The 25053-nt window shown below is 41.0% G+C and overlaps 1 protein-coding gene across 1 annotated transcript in view; it reads right to left on the bottom strand.

Annotated features, from left to right (window-relative positions):
- Positions 1 to 25053, bottom strand: part of LOC124264458 (son of sevenless homolog 1-like) — a 36116-nt gene that overhangs the window by 7147 nt on the left and 3916 nt on the right. Inside the window, exons 2-18 of the mRNA XM_046699200.1 lie at positions 16579 to 16845; positions 15676 to 15759; positions 14163 to 14243; positions 12456 to 12650; positions 10565 to 10705; positions 9733 to 9846; positions 8965 to 9063; positions 7663 to 7793; positions 7119 to 7249; positions 6576 to 6770; positions 5652 to 5856; positions 5245 to 5457; positions 4065 to 4184; positions 3143 to 3299; positions 2809 to 2910; positions 1029 to 1184; positions 214 to 396 (exon numbers count right to left, since the gene is read on the bottom strand). Of these exons, the coding sequence (XP_046555156.1) occupies positions 214 to 396; positions 1029 to 1184; positions 2809 to 2910; positions 3143 to 3299; positions 4065 to 4184; positions 5245 to 5457; positions 5652 to 5856; positions 6576 to 6770; positions 7119 to 7249; positions 7663 to 7793; positions 8965 to 9063; positions 9733 to 9846; positions 10565 to 10705; positions 12456 to 12650; positions 14163 to 14243; positions 15676 to 15759; positions 16579 to 16845 (2574 nt within the window). The remainder of the gene's footprint in view (positions 1 to 213; positions 397 to 1028; positions 1185 to 2808; positions 2911 to 3142; positions 3300 to 4064; positions 4185 to 5244; positions 5458 to 5651; positions 5857 to 6575; positions 6771 to 7118; positions 7250 to 7662; positions 7794 to 8964; positions 9064 to 9732; positions 9847 to 10564; positions 10706 to 12455; positions 12651 to 14162; positions 14244 to 15675; positions 15760 to 16578; positions 16846 to 25053) is intronic.

Here is a 25053-nt window from a genome sequence, read left to right as displayed (position 1 = left end):
CTGAAGATCAATTCTAACCCGCATCTTCACTCTTCACGGGTTAAACCCATTAACCCATTCTTCAGCAACCAATGATTTCATAAAAGGTCACTAACAGGATCAGGAACAAACATACATACCCATCATGCAATCTCCCAAAACATGACTATTAACACTGAGTTTATACAGTTCTACAATCTATCAGTTAAGTAAAGAACTCTTATCTAAACATACCTTGAAGGTGTTTTCTAGTCGATAAACAGGTGCTGAGTTGAGGGCACTGACGACCTCGAGCACACCGTTGAAGTTGTTGAGCTCCTGGAAGACATGCATGATCTCGAGAATCCGTGACACGATAGCCACACGCTCCTCCAGGTTCTCAGCCTCTATAATACATCTCTCTAGCCAGAATGTGAACTGTAAAACAAAGCAATCACAATTTAAACAACAAGATGGAAATAAATTTACCCATATATCAGTTTTGCCAAAGAGTGAGTGAGTGAGTTTAGTTTTACGCCAGACTCAGCAATATTCGAGTATGGCGGCAAACTGAAATAATCAAGTCTGTACCAGACAATTCAATGATCAAAAGCATGAGCATTGATCACATTGACATGTGTCAAACCAAGTCAGCGAGCCTGACCCTCCCATCCCATTAGTCACCTCTTACGACAAGCATGGGTTACTGAAGATCAATTCTAACCCGGAACTTCGCAGGCCTTGCCCAAGAGTAAGTGAGAGAGCTTGTCTTAGATCACCTCACATGAATAGTCTAACCCACCCTCAATTTAAAAGATGAAATGAAATTCACTTGTTCAATCTTCTTTTTTTTAACAAACCTTATATATGTGGAATATATGTGGCACATTCTGTTGAGTGAATGAGGGAGTGATTTGGGTTAATGCTGCTTTACAAAGCAAGCCAGTCATATCATGGCTTGAGTGATTGAGGGAGTGATTTGGGTTAATGCTGCTTTACAAAGCAAGCCAGTCATATCATGGCTATTCATGCACAATTCTATTCAACTGATATGAATACAAGGAATTTACCATGGTTGAGAAGTGAATCATCTTCAGAAGGTTGGGTGATGTCTTCATCTTGTCCCTCTTGATCCAGGGACTGCCAACCAGTTCTGACGGTTTCACAGCTCGGTACAAGTCAAACTCCAGCAGCGTCACCTGCCTGGCGATCTCTATGGGGTGAAGCTGGGAACACAAACATAACATGAGTGAGTGAGTGAGTGAGTGAGTGAGTGAGTGAGTGAGTGAGTGAAGCTGGGAACACAAACATAATATGAGTGAGTGAGTGAGTGAGTGAAGCTGGGAACACAAACATAATATGAGTGAGTGAGTGAGGGAGGGAGCAATAGTCTTATCCTGCTTTTAGCAATATTCGAGCAATTTCACAGCGGGGGACACCAGAAATAGGCTTCACACACTGTACCCATGTAGGGAGTCGAACCTGGGTCTTTCGTGACGAGTGAAAGCTTCAACCACTAGGCTACCCCTCTTTCCCTTATACATAATCTGAGGTACAAGTAAATATAAAACAAGAGTTACAAGACTTCACAGAGAATACTGAAAAACATTTCTATATATTTCTACATTATGATGGGTGGTCAAAACAGATTTAGAGAAGAATCTCAAAACCCGACACATGTGAGGTGAGGTTAAATGGGGTTTATCGTTGTACTTGAGAATATTTCGCTCATAAGACGACTGTATGTGTGGCTGCTTGTACTAGCCCAGACTTAAGCTGGTTCTATAGTGCTAGCCCACTGAGATACCATGCAACAGGTAGTTATGAATACCCCACTCAGACTCCGAGCCGACCAGTCCTTGTTGTACCCATTAATGCCGAACGCCAGGCAGGGACCAACAAGTACCATATTTTAACGTCTTTTAGTATGACACGGCTGGGGATTGAACTCGTGACCTTCCGCCCTCTGGGCAGATGCTCTAACCACTACACCACAGAGGCAGTCCCTGACGCAAGTAACGGAACTACAGATTCTAAACTGTTTGTTCATAACTGTATCAATATGCCACATCATCAATTGCTCATATCATAGTGCTTTGTTTCCATCTACAGAAATGTGACATCAAACAGCTTCAACTGCACTGATATAAGCAGAAACAAACCTCTGAAAATATCTAAGTTTCACTCATTCCTTTTTCACACCATTAGGTGAGTGAGTGAGAGAGTGAGTTTAGTTTTACGCCGCACTCAGCAATATTCCAGCTATATGGCAGCAGTCTGTAGATAAGCAAGTCTGGACCAGACAATCCAGTGATCAACAGCATGAGCATCGATCTACACAGTTGGGATACGATGACATATGTCAACCAAGACAGTGAACGTTCCACCCGATCCCGTCAGTCACCTCGTACGACAAGCATGGGTTACTGGAGATCAATTATAACCCGGATCTTCACGGGTTCCACCCCATTAGGTAACATATATTGGTAACAGTAGTTGATAGATAGCTAACATCCTGTGTAAGTGCGGCTGCTTGTACTAGCCCAGACTGAAGCTGGTTTTATAGTGCTAGCCCACTGAGATACCATGCCGCAGTGAAGCATGAATACCCCACTCAGACACATTATGCTGACTCTGAGCCGACCAGTCCTTGTTGTACCCATTAATGCCGAACGCCAGGCAGGGGCCAACAAGTACCATATTTTAACATCTTTTGGTATGACGCGGTCGGGGATCGAACCCACGATCTTCCGCTCTCCAGGCGGACGCTCTAACCACTACACCACGGAGGCGGTCCATGACTATAAGAAGCACTATGTGCCACTTTGCAAACAATTTGACAATACTTACTGTCATAAGGTCATAATCTTCTGTTCTTCTCGTAATATGCCATTCTATGGAAGGGGGCTGTTTTTGATATGTAAATTCTCTCCCAGGATTTGTACTTTCACACTGTAAAGAAACAAAAAACACTATCTATCAAAACATGAATTGTTTTCCACAGACAATAAATGATCACAGTAACAGTTTCTATTTACTTCCATAAAAGACAAATGCTTGACCTAACCTCCACTGTCAGACCTTCAGGATGGAGTCAGCCATTTTATTTTAAACCCACAATAAATGATCACAGTAACAGTTTCCATTAACTACTACATAAGGCAGATGATCATGATGGACTTACCCTCCTCTGAATGACCTTCATGATGGAGTCAGCCATTTTCTTCATGGCCTTGCCCTTGACAGTCTGCAGGAACTTCGTCAGCTTATCCAGCAAGCTACTATCCCGCTCGAAGTCATAGTAGTGGTGGTCAACCCAGTGTCGCAACACATTCACCACTCTGAACACACACAACAGAACATGGTTCATAGGGCACCGGAGTTACCAAATTTAGCATCAACGTAGTTAGTCAACGATGTAATTGGCTAAGTTGTTGACAAATCATATCAAGCATACAATATTGAATAATTTAAGGCCTTTCCCAGCATGTTATTGCACTTAGGGAGCTTTTCAAGGCTGACTCAAACTTAAGGTGCTACTAAGGTCGGAATGCAAACCTCAAGACTTAATAATGCTTGATGAAGTTCAGACTGTATTGGAGATGCATTCAACACATATATCACTGGTGACAGTATCATAATCATCATATTGAAAATCATAGAAAACCTATGATTTTGTACAGTTTTTTAATACATTGAAAATCAAGTTCTAGTTGTCTTTCATATCTGCTAGAATTCCCATCACTACTTCACATCAGAGGACAGCGAAAGGTTTTTAAGTGACCACGTAAATATTGAACTACCATAACTTGTAGCCAGAATTGTTTGAGTGGTATTCTAGAAGTTGGTTATATATGTATGAAAACGGTATAAGAAGCTACACTCGAAATGTCGCTATTGTGAAAATAAAGACACTGATCATCCATGAAGTTTTGTCATCTCTTTATCATAGCCCACTGAATGGCACAGGTGGGTGAGTGAATGTGGCTTTAAGCCGCATCAGCAATTTTGCAGCTATTCGCATGCAGATCTCATCTAGGAAGAGTTACTGAAGTCACTTTGATTCAAGTCACAAATAATTGTGATAAAAATGCGAGATAGCTTACCGGAATTGCACGGGTTTCACATATTCTTTGCGGAAGCGTTTGAGGTCCTCTCTGGTACGGAGGCTGTTGTCGACTTCATCTGATTTTGTGTCATCACTGGGGAACTCAGGTATATCAAATCTTGAACAAGGTTAAGGTTGAATATGTGTGTGCTCATGATTTTATATCTTACACCTAGATATTACAGCTATTTTTAACAATCAGCTTACAGAATTTACAAACAATATGTAATGAGCAAGTATATTTGGTTGAACTCTGGTTTATTATATAAGTATTTGAGTACTGTATAATGGTATATCGGTTAATATTGGAGGAAAAGCTCAAAATGATGCACTTCTTAGATGTCAATGCAGGGTCAATGTGCCAACAAATACTGAAATATAATTAGGTATCAATCTCACAGTTGGGATTACACCTTCTTGGTAAAGTACAGATTCTGGTACTTTTGAGATTCAAACCCTCTCTCAGAGTGAGGCACCTAATTACCATCACACAATGTCAGCAATCTAACCCTCTCAGACACCACAGCTTCCACCAGCAATCTAACCCCTCAGACACCACAGCTTCCACCAGCAATCTAACCCTCTCAGACACCACAGCTTCAACCAGCAATCTAACCCTCTCAGATACCACAACTTCCACCAAAATGATGTCTCACAACCGTTACCTTTCAGCTCTGGCAGCAGTGCAAATTTACACTTGTTTGAGGAGTACATAAAGTATTTGACCTAGACTGTATGTTGTCAAGACTTCCAATTTTATATGCAAGCCTTTATGTAGTCCAAATTGTTATTGTAAATAACAAATTTGTTTCTTACCTGGGAGTAAGAAATACCAGTACTTCATCAAAGGATAACCAACAGTTAACAGGGTTTTAAGCGATGCAAAGGGACGCACAATATTATTCACTGTACCCAAAACACATCTATGACTATGCTAGGTGTTTCGTTGTTTCTTTCAGAGCAGTAGCGTGCATCATTTCACACATCAGTTCACATGATCAATGATTCATTCCAGACTCCAAGAAACTATCAGGACATATCAGCCCCTGGGACCCCCATGTTTGTGAATCAAGGTAAAACCCAGAGTTAAGTTAGACCACCCGCACACATTTCAACATTTGTGAGAAACCAACTCGGAGACTCCAAGAAATCCACACTGAAACTTGAGAAAAGGATACCGTTCTGTAAGAAGGTCAAGCAGTTCATTTGGACTACAGATTGACCGGTAGGTGGTAAGGAATGTTCGCACAAACTTGGGGTCTGCGTACATGTGATAGGTGAGTCGCTCCACCAGTTTGATGAGCAGCCCGCCCTTGATGAGTGGGCTCTCAATAGACGGGTCCTGGTTCTCCTCAAACACAATGTTCTCTTCAGAGTCCTTCATGGCAAACCTGCAAGGAGGAACAGAGACTCTGGACTAAGCATATACACGATGAAATCCATCCCTCATCATATGAAGGTCTGACACAACTCAACAATCTTCATAATGAACTAGCAAACACTTCCTTCACAATGACAACGTGTCCACCAAGTCAGCGAGCTTGACCACCTGACCCCGTTGATAAAAATCCAGCAAAGGACTCACCTGTAAAGTTCGGGAGAAGGTAGACGGAGGGGATGCTGCTTCTCCTCATCTCGCAGAATGCCATCCAGGATGCGCTCCAGGTTACTCCGCGTCTGCAGGGAGAACAGCGCTGCCATCCAGTTGGCCTTCTCCTCTGCTGACTTGGCATACAGAGTGATGCTACCAGCATGGTCTCGGGGGACAATCTCAAAGGCATTCTTCGGTTCTGGAAAACATTTTCACATTCACAGTAAATGTCTCAGGACATTTGGAAATAAACTGTGGTAGGTCGGATGCCTGTTTTGGGGTAGTATGGCACCATTGTTTGCTGCAATACGTTACATCTGAGGATATAATACAACACATTGTTATCTTTAACATTATGGCTGTATCATAGGTTTTCAGACGTCACATGTTTTCGGACACCAGTGTTTTCTAATACTATAATGTGGCGGGTTGCATCACACAGACACTATAAATATACAGAAAATGGCTTTTGTTTATGATAAAGTTGTCTTTTATGAGTAAGTGACATGCTTTACAATTGTTCATGCAATAATCAAGATGACAACACACTTTCTTAAGCATCTGAAAACCAATAACACAAGAATACTTGTTGATGGCGACTTTCAATCAATAACCTGCATATTAGGTTGTATGTTTTATATGATCTCTCAGAGTGTGGCCCTATACGTGAAAGTCACCCCATGTATCTCTGCTAAAGGGTTCCTGTCAAGGCTTGTTCAGTTTCTTAGCAAAACACAGATATTACCATCCTAAATTAAATCATGCTTACAGAGTACTCAGAATAGTACAGTTACAGAGGGCCATTAATTTACTCCGAATGTTTCCACTTATATAACAAACTAATATGATGGTTCACAAACTCACAAGATGGATAAATACATTATGAATTTGACTTGCACACATAATTGGGTTGGCTACCTTCAGTGTCTTCCTTGTCCAAAATCTCTACTTTTCGAACAAAGTACTTTTCCTTTAGTTTGTACTCCGGAATAGACACAGTTCCCGATGATCTCCTTGCATTCAGGTTTTTCTTGCATAGGATGATCAGGCCATCAAACAGGAAGACATATCTCTCTGAAGGGCGACGACTGGTGTACTTGGTCAAGATCCCATCTGAAAAACAACACAAGTGCATAAACACAGAATTCATACAAGGACAGAAGCCAGAGCATGGTACTGGTGAGTTGTTAATCAATGTCCACATTTCCTGTAATGCTCAGTGAAAATGCTTCTGTCAGACAATGCTTCAAATACTGTGAAAGCATTGTACCCATATGGGGAATCAAAACCCGGATCTTGGTCGTAACTAGCGAATGCTTTAACCACTAGGCCACCCTACCGTCCCAAGATGGAGACGAATCTGGACCAGACAAGCAACTGATTGATACTACTGTCCGGCTACTGGGCAGCAATTCTAACCCATCAATAACACAGAATCATCTACTGTGACTTGTGACTCACCCATAATGAATTCACTGCAGCTCTGCCAGATATCCTTGCCCTCCCAGCCATCTATGCTTCTCTGGATGTCTGTCATTTTCTGCAAGATGGCTGTGCGGCCTGTTTGACCTTGAAGACGTGTTGATATTTCCCTAATAAAGAAAAAGAGTTTCATGAAACACTACAAAAGTATGTGATTAACTCAGAAGTAATCATGACAGTAATTACAAAACAACTAAAGATCCCTCTCTTCATGTGAAGATGTAATACAAGAGTTATCTCCCTTTAATTATATTCAGTTAACGAGTAATATAATGCATCACTGTCCTATCTGGTGAACAGATTACTGCTCTGTGAGCAATGGATGCTTATTGAGGGTAACAAGTGAGTGTTTCGCAGTAATAGACTGACAAATAAGTCTGCTTATGAGTAAAGAGCTGTTTGAAACTTCTGTTTCCCTTACACAGTCCTAGCATTTTCGAAACTATATTTAAAAAATCTGACAATATAAAGATACATAATGGATACAAATTGGAGTCAGCCTGCTTCTGAAATATACACCTACCAGGGTTTACGCTTGGGAATGTTACCACCGCTGAACTTTCTATCCAGCGAGAGTTTGAGAGCTTGTAGAAGGCCACTGGCTTGTATCAGGCACTCTCGATCTTCTTCATTTTGACTGGTATCTTTCAACAGCTGGATAAAAATACAGATTTTTCACAAATCCTGTCGCATCAAGATACAAGTCAAGTATTTATCCTACCTAAAATTCTTATAATCCTCCCAGCAGATAGTTTATTAATGCATACAAATGGACATGTTCTAAGCAAATACAGCAAAATCTTCAATGTAAGAATGACAAAAGGGAAATAACTGACATTAAAAATATACTGAAAATTGTCCGTCTGCTTGATCATCAACATTGATGTGTGAGTGAAGGAGTTTAGTTTTACGAAACTTTAGCAATATTCCATTCAAGATGTCCATGTCTGATAACCACACACAGTTTATAGTTATGTTTAACAAGAGTCATCAGAAGATGACATATCCCCCCAGCCCCCACATATTTGAAAGAACAAATCATCTGACAGTTAGTCCAAATCGTTTCCATGGAAATCATGAGAAATATAAATGCCAAAAATCTGTAAATAGCAAAAGGCATCACTTTGGCATCTGCCTCACATATCTGCCAAGTTTTGCTGAAAGATATTAAGAAGTTTTCCAGTTGTGCTCCGGAAACAAAGCCCACCCCTCCCTTTTGGGACTAAGTCCAAATCGTTTCCATGAAAACCGAGAAAATAATAAATCACAAAAATCTGCAAATAGCAAAAGGCACCACTTAAGGCTCTGTTTGATATATCTACCAAGTTTTGTTGAAAAATATTGAACGGTTCTTGAGTTATGCTCAAGAAACGAAGCCCACCCCTCCCTATTGGGACTAAGTCCGAAATCTTTTCCATGAAAACCGGGACAAATAAATATGCCAAAGTTCTCCCAAATAGCAAAAGGCACCACTTTGGCATCTGCCTCACATATCTGCCAAGTTTTGCTGAGAGATATTAAGAAGTTTTCCAGTTGTGCTCCGGAAACGAAACCCACCCCTCCCGTTTGGGACTAAGTCCAAAACATTTCCATGGAAACCGAGAAAAAGAAAAATGACAAAAATCTGTAAATAGCAAAAGGCACCCCCTTTTTGTTGAAAAATATTGAACGGTTTTTGAGTTATGCTCTGGAAACAAAATGAATACGACGACCGACAGACGGACGAGGCGTCGACTATATTACATGCCGGGGGTATAAAAAGCTATCAGTGTCAAGGACTGAATTGATTTCCCCCAAACAAGAAGCTTGTTTCTGCTGTCCTCACCTTGATGACTTCAAAGTAATGAAGACAGTGAGACACTGGCCCCAGCAACAGCTTTGGAAGAACATACTTAGTGGCAGCTTTCAGGCCCTGCCCTGCACACTGAAACAGACAGACAAGAGATGGTGTACATCAAGGATGCTTTCTCCTTCAACAGTGTTTGAAAGTTAGAATGAAAGCACAGGGACGAATCACTTCACCTACAATTGCTGCAGCTGCCCTGTTACTTCTAATGCTGCTTCCACATAAATGCAGCTCATTGTACATAAGTTACTTGAAAACAAACCACTGGTTCTTTAACATGTGTAAGGAAGCGAAGAAAGTGTCAGGCTGGGTCTACCTGAAGTTTTCCTACAACACACCAAATGTCAAACTACACAATGTCTGTTGACAGGTTTTACACTGTCCTAATAATTTTTTCCTCTAAATGAGTTAAAAAAATATCCCTTTTTGAACATTTGATAGTTAAGACTTTAATCAAAACACTGCAGACATAAATATTCAATGCATTGAGACACAGGTGAAGTGTAACACTCCTAGTCAACAACACTAAACACACTGACACTGAATTGTTCCAATAATTTCAATTCAATACCTAGAAATGACAACACTTCCAAAGCACCATCTGTGATACAACTGTTGTGTTCGTCAGTAAGCTTCAGTTGGGATACAAAATCTAAAAATGACATCATATTAAAGCATGCTATTTGGGCTTTTTCCATTCAAAACAACAATCTTTAATTTTAGATATCTCCTAAAACAAATTGCTACCTTGATGAGTAAGTTGCTGACATCGTCCCTCATGAGTAGTGTGTTTAGCCGCTCCTTGCCATGGGGAGCCAGCATGTCGTCCACATACTTCTCATACACATTGAACTCTTCCCCCTTCACACAGAAAACACATGTTAATGTCTGCACTGGGCTACTTGTTTATTAAACAGGCTCATTGTCACTTCTTTGAGTGGCATTTTAGATGGTTCATTGTCGTTTAAAGCTGCACTTGGCAATATTCCAGCGGTCTGTAAATAATCGCGTCTGGACCAGACAATCCAGTGATCAACAACATGACTGACTGACTGAGTTTGGTTTTACGCTGCTTTTAGCAATATTCCAGCGGGGGACACCAGAAATGGGCTTCACACATTGTACCCATGTGGGGATTCGAACCCGGGTCTTCGGCGTGACGAGTCAACGCTTTAACCATTAGGCTACCCCACCACACTGATCAACAACATGAACATTCATTTGACGCAATTGGGATACAAGGACATGTAAGTCAGAGAGCCTGACCATCCGATCCTGTCAGTTGTCTTTTACGACAACCATGGGTTACTGAAGATCAGTTCTAACTCATCCTGATTGGCATAGATATATTCAATTTTGTTTATCTCGCATTGATAAATAACACTTAAATTGAAGCAAAAACAATCCTTTTAAAATGTAAATCATGATTATTTCATTCAAAATCACGAATAATGAATTGAATTCATGAAGAAATACAACTTGATTCACTGAAAAGGGGAGTACAATACACTAGCTGTCCCAAGTATGTGATCATCATCCACTTCAATCTCAACATGGATATTCAAGAAAAGTTGTCTACCTCGGTCATGTCCTCGAAGCATGTGCCGACACACGGTGGTTCGTTCTGCTCGGCTATCTCCACCTGGTCTTCCATGGAGCTGAGCAGATTGGCGGTAAACTCGTACACATCCAGCACGTTGCTGAAGATCACCTCCAGATCCTGAACAAACACTCTCTCAAGTCAGTTATATCCAACAAGTCCATGATTCAATTCGGACACTTACACTACATAGCAATGGAAACATTAAACAGAGGTGAGGTGAGGTGAAATTGGGTTTAACGTCGTGCTTGAGAATATTTTGCTCATATGACCATGTGCATGCGTGTGTATGTGTATGTGCGGCTGCTTGTACTAGCCCAGACTGAAGCTGGTTTTATCGTGCCAGCCCACTGAGATACCATGCCACAGTGAAGCATGAATACCCCACTCAGACACATTATACTGACTCCGAGCCGACCAGTCCTTGTTGTTCCAATTAATGCCGAGCGCCAGGCAGGGATCAACAAGTACCATATTTTAACGTCTTTTGGTATGACAGGGTTGGGGATTGAACCCGCGACCTTCCGCTCTCCAGGCTGACGCTCTAACCACTACACCACGGAGGCGATCACATTAAACAGAAATACCATTAGTCCTTTCAGGTTTTTAATAGTTTCAGATTAACTGACTTGCATTATTAATGACACAATGTCAGATAAGCAACAACTGTGGTTTTAGACATAACAAGTGTTTGACACTTATATGGCAATATAAAGAAGAATGCTGAAGAAGTATGAAATATTTATAACATATTTACTAGGGTTTTTTTGTTGGTCACACAAAATTCCTGAAATAACTGGTGTCTGCACAATCACCCAATGTAGGCTGTCGACATAATTGAAGACATTGGGTGCAATGTTTTATGAGATATCACGTTTACATAAGTTTGAAAAGTGGTCGTGGTGACCTTGAAAATAAGGTGAAGGTTACCCAATTGACTGGTGTTTGCATAATCCACCAATGTAGGCTGTCACCAAATTTAAAGATATTGGGTACAACAGTGCGTGAGATTTCGCGTTAACAAGAGTTTGAAAAGTGTTCAAAGTGGCTTGATGACCTTGAAGATAAGGTCAAGGTCACCCAAATCAACTGGTGTCTGCATAATCCCCTAATGTGGGCTGTCACCAAATTTGAAGACATTGAGCACAACAGTCAATGAGATATCGTATTAACAAGAATCGGGGGGTACTTATGGACGCTGCTTAATACATAGTCCCCCGTTCCGCGTTGTGGTGGGGGACAATAAAGGCAACACAATGTTTCCTGCCCTCTTGGCTTAATATTTGGACACTGTATTCCCACAAAATGGGTGGGTGAATGAATAAGTGAGTAAGATTTTAAGTCGTTATTAGCAATATTCTGACAATTTTTAGTTGGGTGACAAGAAATGGGCTTCACATATTTTACTCATGTGTGGAATCAAACCCGGATCTTCGAGTGAAAACCAAATGTTTTAACCATGACACAGTGACTGATATTGTGAAGGATTCATGGAAGTGAGAATGTGAAAATGATGCACAATGAACCAAGTTATCAAGCCTGTCCACGGCCACCACTTACATTATTATCACTAGTGAGTGAGTTTAGATTTACGCTGCTTTTAGCAATATTCCAGAAAAATCACGGCGGGGGACACCAGAAATGGGCTTCACACATTGTACCCATGTGGGGATTCAAACCCGGGTCTTTGGCGTGATGAGCGAACGCTTTAACCACTAGGCTACCTGACCGCCCTACATTATCATTAGAAATGCAGACTAGAAAACCATCCCCTCAAACAACAGTGAATTCTACGAGCAGCAATACATCTGCCATAGTACCAATGTCCTGTCAGAGTTCAACTCCACATAGTAGTGAATGCCCAACTCACCTTGCTGCGTGGAAACAGGTCAGCAAACGGAGCTCGGAACACCTTAATGATCATGTTGAGATCTCGCATGTACTGAGTCTCTTCCACAATAAAATCTTTCACAATCTCTTCATAGGTCATTGATTCGCGGCGCACTGGCTCATCCTCCACTACAAATGAAACCACTTCCTCCTGGGAGAACATGTCCATCAACACCTGAAAAAGGAGCAACAGCCATGTGGAAAATTGTAGGACAAAGATGTGGGGGATGAATAAATGGTTTATCATTACCTTTTAGGATATACTTCATTTAAAATATCTATATCTGACATTGTGTGCATGGTTTAGTTAGGGCAGATCCTCACATTTTTAGCAGAATGTTTTAACTTAAATAGTGCAGAGCCGGACCACAATGGTAACACTCTGGAGTGAGTGAGTGAAGTTTTATGCCGCACTCAGCAATATTCCAGCTATATTGTGATCAACAGCATGAGCATCGATCTAAGCAACTGATACGATGACGTGTCAACCAAGTCAGCAAGCCTGACCACCCGATCCCGTTAGTCGCCTATGGGTTACTGAAGATCAATTCTAACCTGGATTGTCACAGGTAATAAAGGGAGTGAGAGTGGGGACTGACGCTGCTTTGAACAGCATATCATGGCATGTCAGTTTGATATGGGAGGAAAATTTAAACAAAGCATGTCTTAGATATTTAAAACTTTGGGGAAACGCATGGGCACATGTATAGTGCTGACAAACCTAGAAACATGATTAAGACAAAATAAGAGATGCAACTATGAATGGTGAATTGGAGAGCTTTAGATTACTGGGTCACCCTGTCCTCAGACATAGTATAGATGTTCATCAGATATGTGCATATCACTCCACTTCAATATTCCTCTGCAAAAGTCTGCTACAGACTTGTCACCTACTCATATGTTTCTTGTTTAACACAGCACTCCGAAATATTCCAGCGAAATGGCGACAGTTTGTAAATAATCGAGTCTGGACCAGACAATCCAGTGATCAACAGCACAAGCATTGATCTACACAACTGAGAAACCATGGCTTGTGTCAACCAAGTCAGCGAGCCTGACCACCCGATGTGGTCACCCATTATGACAAGCATGGGTTACTGAAGACCAATTCTAACCCGGATCTTCAGGGTTATGCTTATTTGTAAAAGTGGTAATACTTAAGGTGAGGTGAGGTGAAATTGGGTTTTACGTCGTGCTTGAGAATATTTCGCTCATATGACGACATGCATGCGTGTGTATGTGTATGTGCGGCTGCTTGTACTAGCCCAGACTGAAGCTGGTTTTATAGTGCTAGCCCACTGAGATACCATGCCGCAGTGAAGCATGAATACCCCACTCAGACACATTATACTGACTCCGAGCCGACCAGTCCTTGTTGTACCCATTAATGCCGAGCGCCAGGCAGGGACCAACAAGTACCATATTTTAATGTCTTTAGGTATGACACGGACGGGGATCGAACCCGCAACCTTCCGCTCTACGGGCGGACGCTCTAACCACTACACCACGGAGGCGGTCGGTAACACTTAAGGAATGGAATGTCATCACTGACAAACAACTTTTTATGAACACTGTAGTTTAGCTCAACATGTAACTAAAGCGTTTCCTTTTCCACTGACCAGGGGACTGCAGGGTAAATGGAGTTTATGTTCTATTAATATTCACTGATCCTCCACTAGAGACTTACCTGGTCGGCACATATTGCCACCTTGATGTCTTGCGATGTGATGTCCTGATGCCTGATGTTCTTCACATAGATGCCTGTGAACTAAACACACACACACATACATTGCAATAAGTCTCCTGTCAAAAACAATTCTCATTCTCAGTGTTTCTGCTGGCATTTTTCACCCTGGAAATTGTGACCGGCCAGCATTTCAAATATCAGTCATTTGTCAATTTTACAGGCCAAGTGATCCCGCTTTTCATTGTGGGTGAGACCTTGCACCCTAACAACCAATCAGAAATGTAGAGTTTATCGCAATGCCGCTATTTTTATCCTGGGGTTTTCCAAAACAGCTAATTTTTTGGACAAAGGCCAGTATATACCGGAAAACAGAAACACTGATTCTATAAGGCCAATGATAAACCTACCACTTACAAACTGCATGCAGAACTAACAAAATTCTCAGAATTATTAGGTTGTTACTGAAATAGGTTTGAATACATGGCTGCATGTGAAAATAATAGTCCTGGTTCAAGAAACAATTGATCAGTGACCATTGTATTATTTGTTTGTATTCAATTATGTATTGATAGCAGTGGTTGAAAATAAGCATGAAATGTGAAGGGCCGGTTTCAAATACACAATACCCAAAAATCTTAAGGATCAAGGATCCCTTAATTCAAAACTGTAGACAGTGAGTACAATAATCAAAGCTGTCAAAGCATGATACCTATAATCTGAGTTGTTTTCTCTGGGCATAGTAACTGCCATGCTTGAAAACATTGTGATCACTCAATCTTAGCCACACTTGCAGCCATTGTGATCACTCCAACTTTGCCATATTTGGCAGCTAATATGATCACATGGTCTTAGCTATACTTAGCAACTTTTGTGATCACTCAAGTTAGCCATACTTGCAGCCATTGTGATCACTCCATCTTTGCCATGCTTGGCAGCTAATATGATCACATGGTCTTAGCTATATTCAGCAACTTGTGATCATGGGATCTTAGCCATACTTGCAGCCATTGTGATCACTCCATCTTTGCCATGCTTGGCAGCTAATATAATCACATGGTCTTAGCTATATTCAGCAACTTGTGATCATGGGATCTTTGCCATACTTGGCAGTTAGTATAATCACTCGATGTTAGCATACTTGGCAGCCATTGTGAACACGAGAACACAAGTCCTTGAAGAGACCACAACAGTAATCAACATGCTGATGAGGCTGATTCTGTCTGTAGTACTGACTGACTGACTGAGTTTGGTTTTATGCCGCTTTTAGCAATAATCCAGCAACATCACGGCGGGGGACACCAGAAATGGGCTTCACCACAGAAATGGGATTCGAACCCGGGTCTTCGGCGGGACGATCTGACTGTAGTAACTTAAAGTTAAAGGAACAGGACAGCCTTAATTCCACTGGATTATACCAGCTGTCCATCAAAGCACAAACATCGTGAGAAGCGTAAAGTAAAGGATCCCATCCTGCCTGGCACGATGATGAAATCAGTCAGCAATGATGACCTACCTTGAGAATGTCAGCAGCAATATACTCCAACACAGCAACAATGTACACAGCAACCTGGTAGTCCACCCGATAACCCAGCATCTCCTGCAGACACAACATCCAGGACACGACTCAATGTCTCGTCACCCGATCCAGTTACTCGCATAAATATGATGCAACCAGGGGTGGAAATAACTTTAAAATTGCTAGTGTACTCCGGTACAGTGGCACATGTAAAATCACTTGCCCTGATAATTATTCCACTATACCGGCCGTTTCTTGTTGATTTTTTAAATAAACATCATAATTAACATTGGAATATCAACTGGACACCGGTACAGTGTGATATACAAATCTGCTTGCCCGACAGAAAAAAACACTGGACTCAGGTGTCGGACAATGGGTTATTTCCACCCCTGGCAACCCCTACTTAGTGGCGGGTTATTCTGCTCATTACTGCTCATTACTGATAATTTCTGGTCATGTTATCAGTTAAATACAAATGACCTCTGAAACCAGAGTTGATTTGGAAAGTTTAAAATTCAAATTTTAAAGTGTTCATCAACATGTTTTGTAAAATTTGAGGCTCAAAATAGAACAAACTTTAGGGATAAAACTTACGGTATTCATGAGCGTGACGTTTCGATACAGATTCCTGTACCTTTGTCAAGCAGGAATCTGTATTGAAATGTCGCACTCACGAGTAAGAAGTTGTTGTCCATAAAGTTTGGTCTATATTGTACTTCTCAACTTCTAAAATGACACTCAAAGAAACAATTGAGGCTGAAAATCAGGCTTTTTAGTACTATAAGTAGGCATAGATAAATCCCTTAACATCTTGAAAAAAAACTTGAATAATTAATCCATCTCTAGCCAGATCAGCTGATATACATCATTGACCCACGGTACATATCTGAAACGTACCCGAAGCAAAGGATGAACTTTATCCACAGGCAAGACAAGAGTGTGACTCTCATTCTTCTTTTTGCTCTTCTCAATGGCATTCTGGGCATCGCCAATGGCCCATTTGTCGATGGGGTCAGGGAAGGTTCTTTGTACTCGCTCCTCCACATCCTGTACAGAGTGAGGCTGTGCTGAACACAGGGTAGCCAGTAGCTGGATCATCAGCTCCTCGATGTACCCCAGTGCATCGTCCCGCGCATTGAGGGAGGGGTGCACCTGCCGGAGCACCTGCAAATACAAACACAGTCTCAGTAATGTTTAATGTTTAATGTTTAATGAGTGAGTGAGTGAGTTTAGTTTTACGACCCACTCAGCAATATTCCAGCTATATGGCGACGGTCTAAATAATCGGACCTGTACCAGACAATCCAGGGATCAACAGCATGAACATCAATCTCCACAATTGGGATAAAATGACAGTTGTCAACCCAGTCAGGCTGACCATCCAATCCCGTTAGTCGCCTCTTACGACAAACATGGGTTACTGAAGATCAATTCTAACCTGGATTTGTAATGTTTAATGAGTGAGTGAGAGAGTTTTACATTGCTTTTAGCAATATTGCAGTAACATCAAGTCAGGGAACATCAGTAATGGGCTTCACACATTCTATAATGTATCACAAAAGGAACACTCCATTCTGAAGAATAGAAAAACACCAAACCATTTTAGCAACATATAACATTTGTTGAATTTTCGTATCTAAAGATCTTTCTAACATTATTTAACCTGTAAAGACAGATGGCTTGTTTAGAAGTTACTTGCATTGTACTTCAATTTGTTCATGAATATCACATATTAGAGTAAACACAAACCCAAAATTGAAAGAAAATATGATTTATGAACTAAACCTGCTTTGTATGTACAATGGTTCATACTCACCACTTCATTCTCACAATCACCCAACACACTCACTCTCTTGCCTCTACTCACCCAAGCACGTACATCACACCCATCATTCACATACACTCACATCAACAGTCAAAATATCACTACACCACAAATGTATCACCTACCCTGGAAAACCAGTCAAATATACAGGAAAAACAGCCAACCTGACAAGCACATACACTTTCCAACTGGTTACCAACTCTCACCTTTCAAATCAGTGCTTATATACCCCCCAAGCTATAATACCTGACTTGATTGACCTCCAAGCTTACTTCCCAGATACATACAATGGTCTCTCATACTACACACCTCCGACACAGACAATCGCTCACTGCTTACATCACTGCTCTAGCTTGCACCGAGCACACCTCAAACATAAACTATAACACACATTGTAGTAATTGTGATCTTGACAGTGAATATGCAGCAAATGTGCAAAAAATATCCTTGATATTACCAAATGTTGAATATTTGTTTCTTGATGACTTTTTCTAGCTTTTGATGGAAAGGCTTCCGCCCGTATCCCCCTTTAAATTTCATTCTAGTCAAATCATATAACTTGATTATATATTCCTCCTCTGATAAGGATGAGTTTTAACATGTTTCTTTATTTGTATCTGAACATACTGAAAGACATATCCAACTTCTAAAAATGCCAGTGAAAGAAATTTTTGCTCATCGTTAAAATTTAGGGGGGATACGGACGGAAGTCTTACCCTTTTGATAAAAAAATTAGGCATTAAGTGAAATGATGGTTGAGTCAAGTTAGCAACAGTAGCATAGATGAGAAACCAATAATAGCCTTACAATGAAGAGGTAGTGGGATGGTGTGTGGTGTGTGGTGTGGTGTGTGATGTGGAGTGTGATGTGGTGTGGTGTGTGATGTGGTGTGGGATGGTGTGTGGTGTGGTATGGGGTGTGTAGTGTGGTATGGGATGTGAAATGTGGTGTGGAGTGGTGTGTGATGGTGTGTGGGATGGGATGAGGTGAGTGGTGTGATATGGGTATGTGTGGTATGGTTGTGTGTGGTGTGGTGTGATATGGGTATGTGTGGTGTGGTTGTGCGTGGTGTGGTATGGTGTGATATGGGTATGTGTGGTGTGTGGTGTGGTTGTGTGTGGTGTGGTGTGATATGGTTGTGTGTGGTGTGATATGGGTGTGTGTGTGGTGTGGTGTGATATGGGTATGTGTAGTGTGTGTGTGTGGTGGTGTGATATGGGTATGTGTGTGTGTGTGTGGTGTGTGTGATATGGGTATGTGTGGTGGTGTGTGTGGTGTGGTATGGTGTGATATGTGTGTGTGTGTGGTATGTGTGTGGTGTGTGTGATATGGGTATGTGTAGTGTGGTAGTGTGTGGTGGTGTGATATGGGTATGTGTGTGTGGTAGTGTGGTAGTGTGTGTGTGTGTGATATGGGTATGTGTAGTGTGGTAGTGTGTGGTGGTGTGATATGGGTATGTGTGGTGTGGTAGTGTGTGGTGGTGTGATATGGGTATGTGTAGTGTGGTAGTGTGTGGTGGTGTGATATGGGTATGTGTGGTGTGTGGTGTGGTTGTGGTGTGGTGTGGTGTGATGTGGTGTGTGTGGTGTGATATGGGTATGTGTGTTGGTGGTGGTGTGTGTATATAGGTATGTGTAGATGTGGTGTGTGTGTGGTGTTGATATGGGTATGTGTGGTGTGGTTGTGTGTGGTGTGGTGAGTGTGGTGTATGGGTATGTGTGGTGTGGTGGTGTGGTGTGGTATGGTGTGTGTGTGTGGCATGTGTGGTGTGATATGGGTATGTGTGGTGTGGTTGTGTGTGGTGGTGTGATATGGGTATGTGTAGTGTGGTAGTGTGTGTGGTGGTGTGATATGGTGTGTGTGGTGTGGTGGTGTGATGGTGTGATATGGGTATGTGTGGTGTGGTTGTGTGTGGTGGTGTGATATGGGTGTGTGTGGTATGGTGTGGTGTGATATGTGTGTGTGGTAGTGTGTGGTGGTGTGATATGGGTGTGGTAGTGGTGGTGGGTGTGATATGGGTGTGGTGTGTGGTGTGGTGTGATATGGGTATGTGTAGTGTGGTTGTGTGTGGTGTGATATGGGTATGTGTAGTGTGGTAGTGTGGTGGTGGTGTGATATGGGTATGTGTGGTGTGGTAGTGTGTGGTGGTGTGATATGGGTATGTGTAGTGTGGTAGTGTGTGGTGGTGTGATATGGGTATGTGTAGTGTGGTAGTGTGTGGTGGTGTGATATGGGTATGTGTGGTGTGGTTGTGTGTGGGACGTGGCATGGGGTGTGGCGTAGGGTGGCGTTGCGTGGCATGTGGCGTGGCGTGGCGTGGCGTGGGGTGTGGCGTGTAGTGTTGTGGAATACTACACTCAGTTATATTCCAGCTATATAACATCAGCCTATAAATAATTTAGAGCGATGATACACTATAAACAAGTCATTCAGCCTGAACATCCAATCTTCTTACAATCAGCAAAGGAAGTCGGGGACCAATTCCAATACATCATCCTCACAATTCCCTACAATTGGATTGGTTTTATCATGCTGATCTCATGAGTGTTTGTTTCCATCTTCCTTCCCAACAAGGATCCTCCTTCAGTTCAAACCACTAATGTATTACACCCAACAAGTCTACTCAAATACACATGCTTATATAATGTACCAAAGCAGGAAAAGCATAATTAGTAATGAAAAACAACCATGATTGTGCTTGATGTCTTGTCTTGCTGATTACTTCCTTGTTATAACCATCTGTTGCACAAACATTTACACCCAAAACTCTCCCTTGTCATCATTTCCATCAGATTTTAATTTTGATAAGGATTCATCTTTTGGTTGACCAAAGAAAATGATTCAGGCTTCGAAATAGTTGCTGTATCCTATGTTATCTCTCAGTTTCGTTTCTCTCCCTTGGGTCCAGTTTAATAGGGTGAGTGAGTGAGTTTAGTTTTTCGCCATTTTTAGCATTATTCCAGCAATATCAGGACGGGGGACACCAGTCTATTAGGAGTGAGTGAGTGAGTGAGTTTTGTTTTACACCGCACTATTCCAGCCATATGGCGGCGGTCTGTAAATTATCGAGTCTGGACCAGACGATCCAGTGATCAACAGCATGAGCATTGATCTGCTCAATTGGGAACCGACCACATGTGTCAACCAAGTCAGCGGGCCTGAACACCCGATCCTGTTCGTCGCCTCTTACGACAAGCATGGGTTACTGAAGATAAATATTCTAACCCAGACCTTCAGGGGTCCAGTCTATTAGGAATTCTTAAACTAAAAAGTGAACCTTAAACCACAACTCTGCTGACAACCTGTTTCAGGTTATTTCTAAACTGCAGCTGTCTATGTGATGCCTCAAATTTGTCACAAAACTTGTATATAATCCATATGTCTGACTTATTTTATGCCAGATACAACATTTTTGTCTTATTATCCACTGCGACTGAGTTCATACACGTTTATATGCCTGCATTCAATCAGTAATAGAGATGGACCAAAGCTGGTATATAAACTGAAAACTTAACACTGGGTAATTACACTCTGTGTCATTAACTCCTGTATTTGTACATGCTGTACATGACCTGTGAAGATCCAGGTTGGAATTGATCTTCAGTAACCCATGCTTGTCGTAAGAGGCGACTAACTTGATCAGGTGGTCAGTCTTGCTGACTTGGTTGACACATGTCATCGTATCCCAATTGCGTAGACCGATGCTCATGCTGTTGATCACTGGATTGTCTGTTCCATACTCGATTATTTACAGACTGCCACCATATAGCTGGGATATAGCTTAGTGCCATGTTAAACAACCAACCAACCAACTGCGTTTGCGTTTAGTTTTACGCCGCTTTCACCAATATTCCAGCAACATCACGACGGGGGACACCAGAAATGGGCTTCACACATTGTACCCATGTGGGGATTCAAACCCGGGTCTTCGGCGTGACGAGCCAACGCTTTAACCACTAGGCTACCCCACCGCCCCCAACTTGCTGTACATACACAACTCATATCTATTTGAGTAAATGTGATTATTTTTGTTTATTTAACATGAATATGCAGCTTATCTTGAGAGCTACAGATTGTTATCCATGACACTAATGGCCAGCTGGCAACAGGCCATTCCACAGGGCAATTTGCATTTTTAATAAGCTATTATCACTGGCTATCAAAACAGATCATAGAGATCAAAGTCATCAAATAAAAATTGATAGATTGACAAATTAAATATAGGAGAAGTAACTTGGAGCAAAATGGTTAAACAATTTAACAAACTTCACATCAATGAGTGAAATTGCATTGACTGGTTACACAGTTATGCATGGGTTAATAAAAGCAGCATCCTGTACATGATTTAGAAATAGACCATGAATAAATAGGTAAGTTTGGTGTATTGTCTGTGAAACTCAAACTTAATATCATCACAGTAGTTTAGATAAGATATTATTGATGACACTATTTTTGTATTGATCATCGTTAAGCAATAATAATTCACATCAACAATATTTCCGATTTTGATGTTTCAGTCGGCTTCAGTAACTATTACCATAATCATAACCAGAAAATTGTTTTTCAGATTTGTTTTCAACTCAATCGTGAGTGAAAAATCAACCCACCGAATGATTCCTCCTTTAATTATTAGTTTGGTCTTGAGAACTGACATTAAATTTGCTGAAAAAAATCCACATCATCAACTCTACCAAAAAATGTTTTCAGTTTAACAACAAATCAACTATTCGCTCTGTCAACATCACAATTATACGGGAGCATACATTTAAGTAAAGATATTTGTTTAGAGACAGAGGGAGAGAGGGGGTGGGTTTTACGCCGCTTTTAGCAATATTCCAGCATTATCACACAGGGGGAAAACCAGAAATGGGCTTCACACATTTTACCCATGTGGAGAATTGAACCCAGGCCTTAGGCATGGCGTGCGAACACTTTAACCACTAGGCTACCGTATCGCCCCTGAGCATGTATCAATTAGGAATACATTTTGATATATGCAAAGTTATCATGGTATTCTGAACTATGCATTTTAATGAAAGATTTTTCACTACTTTTAATCAATATGTTATGAACACCCTAAACAATAAAACTGTTGAATTGAGAATGTCCTTATAACAGAAACTTCACAGGAACCAGCAATGTTATCATGCATATTGGCCTGAGGTACAGTCTCTTTTGTTGACCTAAGGCACAGCCTCTGGTATTGGCCTTATACTAGAGAAGAGGTCCTTATCTTGACTGTGATGCTTTGAAGTTACAGACTTAAAGGACCCCTTGATTCAAAAACTAGATGAACAAACCATAACCACCCCATGGCCAACCCTAACTTAACAGTCCTAGCCTGTCAGGGGCCCCATGAGGACTGAATAAGTTGTCACTTAATAGTATTTCAGCTGGACGAGTGAAACAAAAACAAAGTCGACTTGCTATAAATGTGAAGGACACTCCTCATACCAGACCTCCTAGAAGTTCAGAATTTTTAAAATATGTGATATCCTCATCATATGGGCATTACTAAATGCATTTGCAGTATTAAATAATAAATGCAGTGAGCAATGAAAGAAATTAAGTATTGACAATGCAGATGCCAAACTTCATGAAATGAATGATGCAGATGAATGATGCAGTAAACAATGAATAAACGAATATATCTCTTGGGGTCCCTTGATACTATAGCAGTAAAAGCTTTAAGGACCCCACCACCCAACCACCAGATTAACATTGATACCTCAAAAGATAAAATTCTGACAGAAAAAAAGAACTGAATTTAAATCCCCGTCGAGGCTGGTAGAACTGGAGAAAAATCTAGACTTGCTTCATTTAGACCTTTAACATGACTTTCTGGAGTAGTGGTGTTAAAAAGTAAGAAATATGGTTCAAGGACTGTGAGATAGAGTACTCAACCACCAGCACCACCAAAGAAGGGTTGGTTGGTTGGTTAACGCCACACTCAGCAATATTCCAGCTATATGGCGGCAGTCCGTAAATAATCAAGTCTGGATCAGATAATCCAGTGATCAACAACATAAGCATCGATCTATGCAACTAGAATATGATGACATGTGTCAACCAAGTCAGCGAGCCTGATCACCCGATCTTGTTAGTCGCCTCTGATGACAAGCATGGGCTACTGAAGACCAATTCAAACTCGAATCTTCATGGGTCACCAAAGGAGGGAAAGGGATAGGGAGATTACACTGCTGAAGTCAACATTATAACAGCAATTTCATGACAGCATGTAAATAACCAAGTCGGGATCAGGCAAATCAGAGGTTGGTAGCAAGGTAATGATCCACCACCCTGTACACAACAGTTTGTCTTGATCACACCTTATTCAGTTAGAATGGCTAAAAATTCAAGTTTTACAAAGGCAAAAATACAGCTAATTTGACCTAGAACTTAATTCGTTGCTAAGACTGTTTCAAAAAAGAATTTACTGAAACTTTAAGGTCAACACGGTTATAATACATTCATTTCTTTCCGACTATGCATACATTGCTTCTGATTTTAATATATTTGATTAAAGAAAAGATTCAGTCTACTGCAGTAGACATGAACAGATCGTTAAATAAATATTTGTTTATAAATAAATTTGCCATGGTCCAGCAAAAAATCCCAATCCCACATTTTGTAACCACTCAAGAGACTTACAGCTGATGACTAGGTAGGTCAGTTATTGGGGGGTCAGTAGTCTGTCTCACAGACCCTGAACCACATTATATTCGGTGACAGGCAGGGAAAGCCACATTTCAAAAATGACTATTGCTGGTAAGGCCACATTTCAGTTACGTGGCTGTAGCCGGTAAAGCCACATTTCCAATAGATTAATTAAGTAAAGGATTACCTTAACCGGTAAAAGAGTGTCCCCATGTATAATATTGTTTTCACAAGAAACTAATAATCTTTCCTACTCACAAGCGCGGTGTTTAGCTTCTTCACTCAGAGTTTATTACTCAAAATGGTACCATGTCTGGTGGTAAATGGCATACATGAATATGGAATGCAGAATATACAAGGATGGTGATGACAGTGAATATACGCAATGATTACTGAAAACTAGAACATATACATTTGATAAATTTAGATAGGTGTTTGATTGTTGAAATTTTAGTACTTGACATCAATTTTATATATGTTGAGAGATTAGGGAAGGAACAAGAGCTATCATCTTGGTGAGTGATGCGTTTTTGGCTAAAATATGAACATCTAAAGATATAATGGAATTCATCCCCAGTTAATTGCGAGTTACAAAGGTTACATATTCTTTCTTTTCATGCGAGATTCGTCCATCTCCCACTTTCTATTGGCAATTTATGGTTAGATGTTTTAAGATATAGAATAGGTTTCCAAATATTTTCAGATAGCAGTAATTATTTGTCGAGTAAAGGTGAGTTTTTAAAAATCTTATAATATTGTCCTTTAGATAAATTATTCATTTCACTGGTCCACAATTGTTAAAACTGGTCTTTCTGGATTGATTTAGATTTTGATATGTTCCAGGTTTGAGTATAATGAAAGGGCTTTACAATTACATCCGGTACCCCGCA

Source organism: Haliotis rubra, unplaced genomic scaffold, assembly GCF_003918875.1.
Source record: "Haliotis rubra isolate DU_JTF1 unplaced genomic scaffold, ASM391887v1 Scf925, whole genome shotgun sequence".
NCBI classification, from domain to species: Eukaryota; Metazoa; Mollusca; class Gastropoda; order Lepetellida; family Haliotidae; genus Haliotis; species Haliotis rubra.
This window is presented reverse-complemented; position numbering and strand designations above follow the sequence as displayed.